This window comes from the organism of the source record quoted next, unplaced genomic scaffold (genome assembly GCF_019419815.1).
Source record: "Pyrus x bretschneideri cultivar Hongxiangsu unplaced genomic scaffold, Pyrus_bretschneideri_v1 Contig138, whole genome shotgun sequence".
Lineage (NCBI taxonomy): Eukaryota > Viridiplantae > Streptophyta > Magnoliopsida > Rosales > Rosaceae > Pyrus > Pyrus x bretschneideri.
The window spans coordinates 29,824-42,924 of NW_025999433.1; the positions used below are offsets into that span (position 1 = coordinate 29,824).

The following is a 13,101-nucleotide window of genomic DNA, read 5'->3' on the forward strand; positions in this document are numbered from 1 at the left end:
AAATAGAATGTGAAGAATTGAAATAGAATGAATCGAGATAGTATGGAATGGTGAAAATTATGTGACAAATGATGTAGGAATGGCTTAGGTATTTATAGGAAAATAAAATGAGAATTTAAAAAAAAATTTAAAAATTTAGGTTGAAAAAAAAAAAAAATCAAATCCAATCCAATGGTTGGCTGGCTAGGTTGGGCCAGTTGGTTGGCCATTCGACTCTTTTTTGTCTCGTGGGGCCCATTAGCTCTCAGTTGGAGACGGTTTCGGGCTATTTTCAGCCCTGTAGCCCTCTGGATCATTCGGTTGGAGATGGCCTAAGGCCATTGTGGATTTGTTAAGATTGGCTTTAGGTTTTTCCTCCAGTCATATGTTTGTTGAGACAAGACTAAACACATGTATGCACACATATGCTCATTGTGGCTGCTGTAGCTTTTTATTTCATCAGTTAATTAGGAGTATATTTTGCATTTGTGTTTTTTTGATTTGGTACATCGTCGAATATGTCCCTGACTCTTTTTGTCAACCGGATCTTTGTTTGAATAGAGAGGTGGTAGGAAAATAATCAATGATAGCATACAGTGGTATATGTTAATTTATGCCTCTTTTTGTCAACCGGACCTTTGTTTGAGTTATGGTTATCTACTTCTGCTTATTTCATAGATTCATTATTCATATATGTTAACTTTTGCCTATAATTTAAAATGTGGTATCCAGTGGTATATGTTAATTTCATAGGATAATTTTTGCCTATTTCATATATGTTAATTTCACCGACTTTTGAGGAGATTGAGTTTTGTGAAGAAGTTGAGAAAGGTAATCTTACTTATTAGATTTGGTTTTGTTAGATTATTTAAATTAGATGTTATGTTGCATACTTGCATTACATCATGTTCTTTCTTTCTTTATTTGTATGTAGAAATGACAAGTGGAAGTTCAAGAAAATGTACTATGTTGCCTCATAGGCCGCCTAAGCGTTGAGTTTGAGGACTTGTAGAGAATAAGTGCGTGTAAGACATGAAACCTTGAAGTACTTTGTTATGTTTATTTTAGGTGTGGATACTTGAAGTGTGATGTTTATTTTAAATTTGGACTTTTGAAGACTTAAACTTTGATTTTTTTTTTAGTTTGGACTTTGGAACATTTGATTGATGATTCTAGTTGAACTTTAAATGTTTATTTTCATTGTGTTGGAATGCTTATGTTATGATTGTGTTGGAGATGTTAAAATTTCAGATTTCAATGTTGGAAACTTGGATTGCTTATGTTATGATTATATTGGAGATGTTAACATTTCAAATTTCAAAAAAAAAAAATTTGAAAAAAAAAAAAACGTAACCGAAGCGAAATTAAACCGAACTGAAAAAAAACGAAAAAAAATGAACCAAACCGAACCGAACCAAAGTTTCGATTTTGGCAAAAAACCGAACCCAGCCCTATGTCTGACCTAGAAAATTTAGGTTTTAACCTAAGGGTTGGAGATGATCTTATCTGTTCTTCTTCTTTTTGCTTTTTTAAAATTTAAAATTTTTAAATTTTTTTAATATCCACGTAGACTCAGATTGACCGCGGCACCTAGTCATTGTCCACATGGGGGTTACGTCACAAGTTAACGATTATTTTAATAGAAAAGTTAACAGATGTATAAAAGTATCCTATAATTATCACTTTAGAAACCTGACTGAGATTAAAAAACTTGATGTATGAAATTATAAAAACCAAGAAAATTCTGGGTAGTAAAGCTTTTTCATTTTTTTAACATTCATTTTCAATTGGGTTTTGTTTTCTTTTTGGTGAACTACATTTTGCAACTGGGAAAAGCTTTTCATTTTCTATTGGTTTTTTTTCTTTTCTATTGGCTATTTATATTTTGCACCCTCTATGTTTTGCGTGGTTTTCAAAATGGGTCATCAGATTTTAATTTGTCACATTGCACCCTAATATTTTGAAATTGTATCAATTTACTCATTTTGTGTAATGAATTAACTAAATCTTCATTAATTTGATGACATGGTGAGCTTAAATCCGTAACTGGATTGACATGTATGCCACATTTGCAACATATAACCTAAAAACTCATCAATTTATTGTATAATAGACATTTAATGTTACAAAAAGTGTAAATTGATATAGTTTCAAAACTTTAAGAAACAATTTGAAAAAATTAAAATTTAATGACCTAATTTAAATATCATCTTAAACTTTGAGAGCATAATATATAGTTGGGGCAAAAAACTTTTACAAAGAATCTCTCGGAGTCGAACCTATAGTTATATCCAACTTTCCTAAACATTAACCACGATTGAAATAAAAAAGAAATTGACATGACCAAATTTTAAATAAATTATTATAAAGAAAACTAGGTTATTGCTGATTTTATACATCCATCAAAACCAATTTTTCTTTATCATTGCCATGCATTTAGATTCTAATTATAACCTCATCCTTCCGTTTCGGCTCAAACGAAAATGAGAGATTACAAGAGTAAAAAATAGAAATACAAGGTTGACAAAGCAAGGATCAGGATCCTCTCCTGATCTTTCTATGGGGATCCTCTTAACCAATAAGTGTGGGCCGTTGGATGAAAATTCAACGGCTATAATTATTATAACTTTAAAAGGACCCTTCTGTTTGTAGCCGTTAGATTTTCATCCAACGTCCCACACTTGTTGGTCATGAAGATACCCATAGAAAGATCAGGAGAGGATCCTGATCCACAAAGCAAATGCACTTGTTAGTGACAATCTAAAAAAGTCATATAATATAAAAGTACTTCAATTAAAGTTCAAAAGACCAAAATACGGCTTAAACATGATTTTTCAATCTACGGGGCACACCGCCCGAAACAACACCAAAAGGAAATGGAAAAAGAACTGCAGCCCAAATGCAACACAAGAAAGGAAGTCACGTAGGGAGGTGGGGGTGAATTATGTTTTTCAAGGTTGTCCAGAGGCCATCTCCAATATCCAAGATGGTCTTGAGATTACCCTCATTTTCTTTAAATTGATCTTGCTGCAGGAGCAATTTCTCGAGTTGTGCCTGGATCGGTTCAGTCTCTTTGATGGCGCCGTGAATTTCCGCAACTATTGCAGCCTGCCTGGCTTCAATCCAGAATTTCCTTTTTGCAAGGTCTTGAAATTCTCTCTCCTTGCTGTCACAAAACTGAACCTTAGGTTGAAGAAGCTGTTTCGTAGCTTTGACTTGTTCGCTCAAGTTTTTGGCCATATCATAGGCTTCTGAGTAGGATCAGATTGCTCTAGCTGCTCCAATATTGCCAAAATCATTAGTCCGATGTCGGTGGGAAAGCAATTAGAACCTACCAAAATCATAGTAATGTCCATTTCTGAAGTAGGAGTAGAAATGGAGGAGCTGGCCAGTGTATTTGATGCAGGCGTTCGGTCTAAAAGTTCATGGAGTCTTTCATGGGAGCTCATCACCACAACTTCTTCAATGGTTGCATGGGGGGGGTGTAACCTTGGACTTTCCTTCTTCCGAGGCAGTGGAGTCTAGAAATACGGCATATTTCGTAACAACTTTGAAGAAAACATAAAAACCACAGATGGACTTGGATCAAAATATATTTAAGATCACAAGTAAATATCCTTTAAAAAAAAAAAAAAGAATTATTCAAATCGGATCTTACTCTTATTGCAATGAAGTGCAAAAAGTCAACATTTTTATCCAACATATCAAACTTACAATGATCGCGATCGCTCTCCGCCATGAAGTCAGCAGTGGGTTTCGATTAAATTCACTGTGATTGCAATTTGCACAAGCAGCTGCAGCTCTACAATTCACTTACTCATGGCCCACAATATATAATGCCGAGTAGCAAAGAAACCAAGCGCCGAGTAAAAAGGCAGAACCGCGTTTAAAAGTGAAAATGCCGAGTAGCAAACTCTGATTTTTCCGTTCAGACTTCTCACACAAAATAAGGCTCGAGTGCCGAGTAAAAGGCAGAACCCGACAAAAGACTTAAAAAAGGCTGAATGACGAGTAGTAGCCAACTCTGACTTTCTTGTTCAGACTTTTCATACAAAATAATTTGTCTGCATTAAATCAATCGAAGCACCCGACAAAAGAAAAAATCAATCGAAGCACCAAATTGTCTTTTTATTTGTTTGTCTTCAATATTCCGAATTTAACAGAAAAAAATAAATAAAAATAAATATCCAGTCCCAAATTACTAATGTTTATTGACTGAAACCTTATTACTTTTCAAATCTTATTCCAAGTTCCTAACATTAATGTAATAATGAAACTCTAATTCTTATATAAGCCTTAGAGTCTTTTGCTTATAAGGTCTACTGGAAAACCTCAAAGTAAACAATTGCAAAGCCGACTTGCTTCTAGAGCACAGAAGGTCATTACAACTACCTATAAATATTTATGTCATCATACTTGACACACTCCGACCGAGATCAGGGCATGCTGGACCGTCACGTGGAAGTGACGTAGCCAAGTGCACAGTGCGGAAGCTAATCGAAGTAATATAAAAGTACGAATAATTTAAAAAAACTAGCATACATAATGTGATAAGATAAGTGCTAGCGTAAGTGAGACGTCGAATTCAGAGCATAAAGCCTACAGCAGTCCAAAGGAAATGATACGACAATAGTGCACCCGAAGGTGACCCTACATCGGTGAGTGTCTGTCAGAAATGCCGGGATGCCCTCTGGGAAAACCACCGAACTTGCTAAGCAACTAGAACCTGGAGGGGCGCAAAACAAAAGCGTGAGTGGGCAAAAACAAAGCTCTTTGAAAACCATTTAGTAAAATACATTCTAACCCCTCGCCGTAAAACCTGTATACTTCCTAGAAATAAATATATATATATATATATATATACGTATGTATAAATATGCCAATCATGTTCAAGAATGTGCCATGTCAAAGCCTTATAATGATATGCAAGTGCTCAGGTATAAATCACATCAATAGCATAACATCTGGCAGCCGGAGTCCCCTAAGTGACCTGTACGGCTGAATCTAGAGCTCAAATCTCAATCTCAATCACTAAACCTGCCCACGAGTCGGAACCACCTATAGTGGTCTGTACGACAGGCCTGGGTGTAATACATATAAACGCTCTAGTGCTACAATCACGTGAAGGCTGTGTGAATAATCGCGGGTCACCTACGAGTCGGAACCACCTAAAGTGGTCTGTACGACAGGACTGTGCACCTAACTTGGATCCAAGCTGAGCGTATAGTGCGGGAGGTGAACATCACGTGAAGGACTGTGCCCTACTCTGGGCGGGAGCACTAACACCGGGGGTGCAGGTTATGAGCTCTCTAAGCATCTCTAATCACTATTTAATGCAAAGGTTAAATAACGCTTACCTGGCACTTACCTGCGCCTCCACAGCACCAAATATAAATATGTATATGTATGACACTACTAATGCATATGACAATGCATAAACAATAAGGATATAGTGCATGGCATAAAACGAATAACACTTTTTAACAATTTCTGGGAATATAAATGTATATAGGTATATACGGAAAACCAAAAGCCCACTCACTGGTATGTGGAAGGGTCGTAGCCCCCCTGTCTCGCGTGAGCACGCTCGTCCTCGGGATACGTGTCACCTATATGCGAAAATACTATAAAAACGTTAATTTTAAAGCACATAACCTTCCGTTCAAAATAACTTCTCATACATTGCTCAAAATGGACAATTGAATATACCAACGTGCTCTACACAACCTCAGGATCACAACCAAATTTTTAGAAAAATTTTCCACCGCCGCACGCGCCGGCCACGCGCAGGCACGTGCCTGGCACGCTGACGGCGTCAACTGACGCCGTTAGGAATATTTCGTCAGTTTTGACAGATTCTGTTAACGGCGTCAGGAATATTCCGTCAGAATTCTGACGGAATATTCCGTCACCTTTTCCGGCGAGACTCCGGCGCCGTCGCCGGAAAACCTGCAAATCGTGTTTTCTCGCTCGTTTTTCCACCATTTTTCATGATTTTTATACCAAAATGAAGCCCTAAACTAGTAGAACACGTCTATACAAGTTTTAAAGGCTAAAACCTACGAAAACTCACCTGTCCACAAACCTCCAAAACCGGTCAAACTCGAACCAGGTGATTCCTACGTCCAAACACTTCCAACGAAGCACTCCGAGGCTCCTTGGAACCTCACTAAGACACCTATGAGCTTCAAAAGTCCAAAAACATGCTAGATCAATGTTTGCATGAATAGTAACTAAACGGACTTCGTCGAATCGACGTGAAAACAGCTACAACCGTACCTGAAAATGGTACCACTGTGCTCTTCACAGCCTCAGGAGCTTGATGGTGTCCTTGGTTCCTTCGATCTGCAAGGATTTGGTGGGTTTTGGGTTTGTCCGTACACTCGAAGGAAGAAGAAGAAAGATAGAGGACTCGGGAGAGAGAGAGAGAGAGAGAGAGAGAGAGAGAGAGAGACAGGGAAAGGGACAGGGAGAGGTGGAGTGTGTGGCTGTGTGTGTGTGATTCCAAACATGCCAACAAGGCACACAAACAACCAATAACGTAAATGAACTAGCTAGGGGGCAAAGTGATCATTTCACATGTACGTTTCGATAGTTTCGGGACGGGATATCACAATACTTAATAAGGTTTTCAAGATTGTAGACTTTAAAAGTAATATAAGAGCAAAATCGGAAAACCACATTAATAGAATTAAAATAGATAAATTAAAAATATAGAAGGAGTGTGGATTGAGATTATAGGAGTGCCAATAACAGCTCCCTTAACTAAATCTTCATTAATTTGATGACATGGTGAGCATAAAATCCGTAACTAGATTGACATGTAAGCCACATTTGCAACATAAAACCTAAAAACTCATCAATTTAATGTATAATAGACATTTAATGTTACAAAAAGTGTAAATTGATATAGTTTCAAAACTTTAAGAAACAATTTGAAAAAATTAAAATTTAATGACCTAATTTAAATATCATCTTAAACTTTGAGAGCATATAATATAGTTAGGGCAAAAAACTTTAACAAAGAATCTCTCGGAGTCGAACCTATAGTTATATCTAACTTTCCTAAACATTAACATGACTGAAATATAAAAAAAAATTTGACATGACCAAATTTTAAATAAATTATTATAAAGAAAACTAGGTTATTGCTGATTTTATACATCCATCAAAACCAATTTTTCCATTATCGTTGTCATGCATTTAGATACTAATTAAAATCTCATCCTTCCGTTTCGGATCAAACGAAGATGAGAAATTACAAGAGTAAAAAATAGAAATACAAGGTTGACAAAGCAAATGCACTTGTTATTAAGAATCTAAAAAAGTCATATAATACAAAAATACTTCAATTAAAGTTCAAAAGACCAAAATACGGCTTAAACATGATTTTTCAAGTGTACTGAGAACACCATCCAAAACAACACCAAAAAGAAATGGAAAAAGAACTGCAGCCCCAATGCAATCCAAGAAAGGAAGTCACGTGGGGAGGTGGGGGTGAATTATGTTCTTCAAGGTTGTCCAGAGGCCATCTCCAATATCCAAGATGGTCTTGAGATTACCCTCATTTTCTTTAAATTGATCTTGCTGCAGGAGCAATTTCTCGAGTTGTGCCTGGATTGGTTCAGTCTCTTTGATGGCGTCGTGAATTTCCGCAACTATTGCGGCCTGCCTGGTTTCAATCCAGAATTTCCTCTCTGCAAGGTCTTGAAATTCTCTCTCCTTGCTGTCACAAAACTGAACCTTAGGTTGAAGAAGCTGTTTCGTAGCTTTGACTTGTTCGCTTAAGTTTTTGGCCATATCATACTTAGGATAGGCTTCGGGGTAGGCTAGAACAGATTGCTTAGCTGCTCCAATACTGCCAAAATCATTAGTCCGATGTCGGTGGGAAAGTAATTAAAACCAACCAAAATCGTAGTAATGTCCATTTCTGAAGTAGGAGTAGAAATGGAGAAGCTGGCCAGTGTATTGGATGCAGACGCTCGGTCTAAAAGTTCATGAAGTCTTTCATGGGAGCTCATCACGACAACTTCTTCAATGGTTCCAAGGGGTGTAGCCTTGGACTTTCCTTCTTCTGAGGCAGTGGAGTCTAGAAATAAGTCATCACGCTCTGCTAAGAAACTATTTATATAGAGTCTCCCTCTATGAAATATAGTGTATGAATGCAGAAAGCAAAATCAAATTCCTAAAATGCTAAAGAAAATTCGAGTTTAATCAGCCAATACAATATTTCTTAACAAATGCAACGCAGCAGAAAGTCGTACTTGGTGGCGTAATTGCAGGCTTCTCAGAAAGTCATACTCGATGGCATATTTCTTAACAACTTTGAAGAAAACATAAGAACCACAGATGAACTTGGATCAAAATATATTTACGAACACAAGTAAATATCCTTAAAAAAAGAAAAAGAATTATTCAACTCTTACAGGATCAACATACTCATATTGCAATGAATTGCAAAATGTCAACATTTTTATCCAACATATCAAACTTACGATGATCGCGATCGCTCTCCGCCATGAAGTCAGCAGCGGGATTCGATTAAATTCAGCGTGATTGGAATTTTTTGATGAACCAGTGTGATTGGAATTTTGCACAAGCAGCTACAGCTCTACAATTCACTGACTCATGGCCTGCAATACATAATGCAGTGCTTTGTTCTGAAGGTTTTGTGAAACAAAGAAACCGAGTTCCAAGTAAACGGGCGAGTGTGTGTGTGTGTGAAATTACAGAAAGAAGGAAGTAAAAAAATTGGAAAGGAAAATCAAAATGTAAAAAGGAAAGTGAGAAATGCCAAACCTCTAATTCTAGCTCTCTGTTATCTGTTATTCCATTTTTTTTTTTTTGCTGCATATTAATCTGAACCATCCCTATCCTGTAATTTGGGTTAGGGTTTATAAGTTAATGTCGTTTTACCCTTTTGATGCTCAAATGTCGTTTTTACCCTTAAGTTAATGTCGTTTTTTGGCTATGCTATTAACCCTAGGAGAGTTTTCCACCCCCACACCTCCCTCACTAAGTCAGACTCACTCCCTCACCTGTGTCGTTCTTTAATATCTCAGCCATCACTCCCTCATTTGTGTCGTTCTATGATATCTCAGCCTCCACTCTCGTAGCTGGGAGCCCCGCAGCCTTGCAGCGCCTCGTAGCCCCACAGCCCCATCGTTGTGCACTCGCCCGCCTCGCCATCCCCATAGTCGACGGCCATTACAAAGGTAAGTATTCTGGGTGGGTGTGTGTGTGTGTGTGAAATTACAGAAAGAAGGAAGTAAAAAAATTGGAAAGGAAAATCAAAATGTAAAAAGGAAAGTGAGAAATGCCAAACCTCTAATTCTAGCTCTTTGTTATCTGTTATTCCATTTTTTTTTTTTTGCTACATATTAATCTGAACCATCCCTATCCTGTAATTTGCGTTAGGGTTTATAAGTAATTAACTACATAGGAAATTGTATTATTTCTCTTCCTTTTGACAAATGTAGATCGTAACTCTGAAACCCACATTTTGGAATTGAGCGAAGAGTTCCCAATATTTTTCCTTTTTGCTATTTAATTTCTTCTGTATAGGTTTCTGCTAGAACCCGAAAAATTTTCCTTTTTGCCATACCACAGCAATGCATGTTCCTTTTTTACACAGCAATGCATGTTCGTTTTCCATTCGTCACTGGATGGCCCTCTGGCAGTGAGTACTCCCAAGTCAATTTTGAATCCTTCTTTCCGATACATATATAAGTTTAAGAACTTAATTACTTTTCATTTCTATAGGTCCTTTATAGATTTTTGGATTACTTAAGCAAATTTGACTGGGAGAACTATTGTATAAGTTTAAATGGACCAGTATGCAAATCATCCTTGCCTGATATAGTGGGTAAGAGATATTATTGTGTGCTTTTGATGTTGGATGGCTTATTTGTGTTTTCTTGCTCTCTCTCTCTCTCTCTCACTCTCTGACTCACTCACTTATTAAACTGCAGCTAAGGCACCCGAAAACGGGAGAGATGATCTACTGCTGAGTGAAGAATTTATTCGAAATTGTGTGGAAATGTTCTCTGTTCCAGCAATGAGACAAACTTGCGAGCTTTTTCCCTGAAGCATCTTAATTTAATAGATCCACTGAAGCAGGACAACAACCTTGGGCGAAGTGTCAGCAGAAGTATGTATTCTCCCTAAAGTCTATTGTCCACTTTAATAATCGTTCGTTGTTTGCCTTTTTGCACAGATTGATTGTCGTGTTTTTGAAAATTTCAGCTGTTTAAGGTAAGCAATTTAAATTTTTTAATTATTGAGTTTTAAATTTTAGGCTCTTTTATAGTATATGTGATATATATTTGCTTAGTCTTCGTATTCTGTGTTTCTTAATGCTTCTTTTTCTCATTTTTGGTTTTTGTCCAGTGTGGTTTGCCCTAATTTCCACCTTTTAAAATGAAACAATCAAATTATAAAGTTTACTTATATTCTACAAGTTGAATGCAAAAGTCATAACATCAAATGTTAACATAAAAGATGACTTCTGGCGAGGGACCAGTCCAAAAGGCCAAGGTATGCCATTGTGATACTCTAATATCAAATAGATAGTCATTTATCTCAATATACAATATGAGTTCCAACTCATTCTAAAATGTCTGTTTACATTTCTTTAAAAAAATAAAAAAATAAGTAAAATGTTATTAGCGAAAGGATGTGATTTAGAGTAGACATCATTTTCATTCTACCAATAGAGTTATCATTTCATGTCTACGTTTGCATTCTTTACAGTATAAATTTCTTCATTTCTTCATGTCTAAATTCATTGAATTTTTTTTCTCTTTTGCCTAGGCTGAGAGAACTTATTAGGATGAGAAAAAGAAAGGTACAGAGTTTTAAATTTTTTTTTTCTTTTTTTAAAGATTGTTGCCATTATAATCTATAATTTCTCTTTCATTCTATTTACAGATTTGTTTGAAAACTTGCGGAAGAAACAATGAGGCGGTTGAAGTGCAGAATGAAGGTTTACATTAATGCTACTAGGCTAGATCACTCGGTGAAATTTTCATCTCGAGGTGTGTGTATATATGTTTGTGACCCTTGTATACTTGGGACAGAATTTGAGTTTTAGCATTACAACTATTTGTCCATAGACACATGATGCAGATTGGGCATGAATGTCGCATTTAAATTGGCATGAGTTAAGGTGCAAAATGAAAATTTACAGCCGCTATAGAATTTCTAGGATCTTACCAAAACAAAAAGGGTTGTCCATGCAATCTAAGAATGAAAATTTCAGCTGCGATAGAATTTCTTGGATCTTACCAAACAGTTTCTGGGATTTGAATCTTTTCCATTTTTAGCTTATCCTTGAATAAGGAATTTTGATGAATTTATATTTACCACTCAGTTTTTTGGTGTTTTCAGGCGATTGGAGCTGAATATGGATAAGTTTTTGAGACTTTAGACTTTTTGGACCTCTCAAGATTGATGTGGTAAGGAGTTTATAGAGTTACACATATAGTAGTCGAATTGTTCTCTATGTTGTGTTGAATCTAATTTACTGGTAATACTTTCTGCTTGGTATTTACTATGCACGTGCATATTCATGTTATACTAAATGTAAACATACACAAGTTTTCTTCTTTTCATTGTTAATCTACTGATGCTAAGGATAATTTGAGCTTTTACACTTTTCATATTTAACTTGCAGGATCAGTATCACAGTACACATTTCCACGATTCTATGTACTGTCTTTCTCTCTTTTGTGTAATTTTAGTCAATTGAACTACTCTTTTTAACTTAAGATTGAACTGAAGTGCTAAGAACTTAGTTAAATGAAAGTTTACTTTGGTTTGATGACATTTAGGTATTCGGTGTTGAGTGCAAGATTATTAGGTCCACAATCATTGGATGCATGATCTTTCATGTGTTTTTACCATAATATATCATAATCTAAAAACTCATCAATTTCCGACCATCTCCAACATCTCCGTCACCTTTCAGGCTATTTTCCGACCATCTCTGTCAACCATTGGGCTTGTAAATAGGTATAATCTTGTTCTAAACTTTCCTTTCATTTTGATATAGTATGTGTCAAATTTGGTTAAGAAACGATTGAGTTACAAAACTTTGAAAATTGCTTAACCTTCTGGCCAAGAGCTTTGGGGCATTTAACAGAGTTTGTAACGGAATGACCAAAATAATGGATGGTGGACAATCTCAAGGACCATTTTGATTAAAAAAACCTTATTTAAATTAGATGTTATGTTGCATACTTGCATTTACATCATGTTCCTTCTTTTTTTATTTGTATGTAGAAATGGCAATTGAAAGTTCAAGGAAAGGTACTATGTTTCCTCATAGGCCGACTAAGCGTTGAGCTTGAGGGCTTGAAGAGAAAAGCGAGTGTAAGACATGAAACCTTGAAGGACTTTGTTATGATTTTAGTTAAGTGGAATATTTCTTTAAAGTTTGGACTTTGTTATGTTTATTTTAGGTGTGGATATTTGAAATGTGATGTTTATTTTAAATTTGGACTTTTGAAGACTTAAACTTTGAATTTGTTTTTTTTTAAACTTTTTTTTTTTGAAGTTTGGACTTTGGAAGACTTGATTGATGATTCTAGTTGAACTTTAAATGTTTATTTTCATTGTGTTGGAATGCTTATGTTATGATTGTGTTGGAGATGTTAAAATTTTAGATTTCAAGGTTGGAAATTTGCAATGCTTATTTTATGATTATGTTGGAGATGTTAAAATTTCAATTTTCAAAAACAAAAAAAATTCGAAAAAAAAAAATGTAACTGAACAAGAAAAAACCAAATCAAAATTAAACCGAACAAAAACAAAAAAAACAAAAAAAATGAACCGAAGTGAACCAAATCGCAGAAGTTTTGGTTTTGGCAAAAAACCAAACCATTTTGAATCGAACCCAGCCCTAAGTTTGATCTAGAAAATTTAGGTTTTAATCTAAGAGTTGAAGATGGTCTTATCCTTTATTCTTCTTTTGGCTTATTAAATTTTTTTTAAAATTTGTAAATTTTTTTTACTTTTAAATTAAATTTAATTTTTTTAATATCTACGTGGATTCAGATTGACTGCGGCGCCTAATCATTGTCCACTTGGGGGTTACGTTACAAGTTAAAGAAAACTTAACGA

The 13,101-nt window shown here is 35.7% G+C and overlaps 1 protein-coding gene and 2 long non-coding RNA genes across 9 annotated transcripts; 1 reads left to right on the forward strand and 2 right to left on the reverse strand.

The window, feature by feature from the left end:
• Positions 1 to 2,753: 2,753 nt before the first annotated feature.
• LOC125475130 lies at positions 2,754 to 4,015 on the reverse strand. 3 transcript variants are annotated; one of them, XR_007256465.1, is made up of 2 exons: positions 3,694 to 4,015; positions 2,754 to 3,500 (listed from the first exon to the last, which is right to left on the reverse strand). XR_007256465.1 is itself a non-coding variant. In XM_048579498.1 (2 exons), exons 1-2 carry the CDS (start codon positions 3,716 to 3,718, stop codon positions 3,204 to 3,206), a joined length of 378 nt encoding a protein of 125 aa, XP_048435455.1. In that variant the 5' UTR covers positions 3,719 to 3,894; the 3' UTR covers positions 2,754 to 3,203. The 3 variants fall into 3 exon arrangements, 1 of the variants encoding a protein (XP_048435455.1); XR_007256466.1 differs by having other exon boundaries at positions 2,754 to 3,527; positions 3,638 to 4,015; XM_048579498.1 differs by having other exon boundaries at positions 3,638 to 3,894.
• A 3,134-nt stretch (positions 4,016 to 7,149) lies between these two features.
• LOC125475132 lies at positions 7,150 to 8,793 on the reverse strand. 2 transcript variants are annotated; one of them, XR_007256470.1, is made up of 3 exons: positions 8,779 to 8,793; positions 8,475 to 8,612; positions 7,150 to 8,068 (listed from the first exon to the last, which is right to left on the reverse strand). It is a non-coding gene; the product is annotated as an uncharacterized LOC125475132 (long non-coding RNA). The 2 variants fall into 2 exon arrangements; XR_007256469.1 differs by lacking the exon at positions 8,779 to 8,793 and having other exon boundaries at positions 8,475 to 8,768.
• A 470-nt stretch (positions 8,794 to 9,263) lies between these two features.
• Positions 9,264 to 12,496, forward strand: LOC125475133. 4 transcript variants are annotated; one of them, XR_007256473.1, is made up of 9 exons: positions 9,264 to 9,658; positions 9,742 to 9,844; positions 9,951 to 10,129; positions 10,792 to 10,825; positions 10,909 to 11,015; positions 11,368 to 11,435; positions 11,654 to 11,688; positions 11,811 to 11,991; positions 12,262 to 12,496. It is a non-coding gene; the product is annotated as an uncharacterized LOC125475133 (long non-coding RNA). The 4 variants fall into 4 exon arrangements; XR_007256472.1 differs by lacking the exon at positions 11,654 to 11,688 and adding an exon at positions 10,369 to 10,515 and having other exon boundaries at positions 9,267 to 9,658; positions 11,948 to 11,991; XR_007256474.1 differs by having other exon boundaries at positions 9,302 to 9,658; positions 11,948 to 11,991.
• The last annotated feature ends 605 nt before the right edge of the window (positions 12,497 to 13,101 follow it).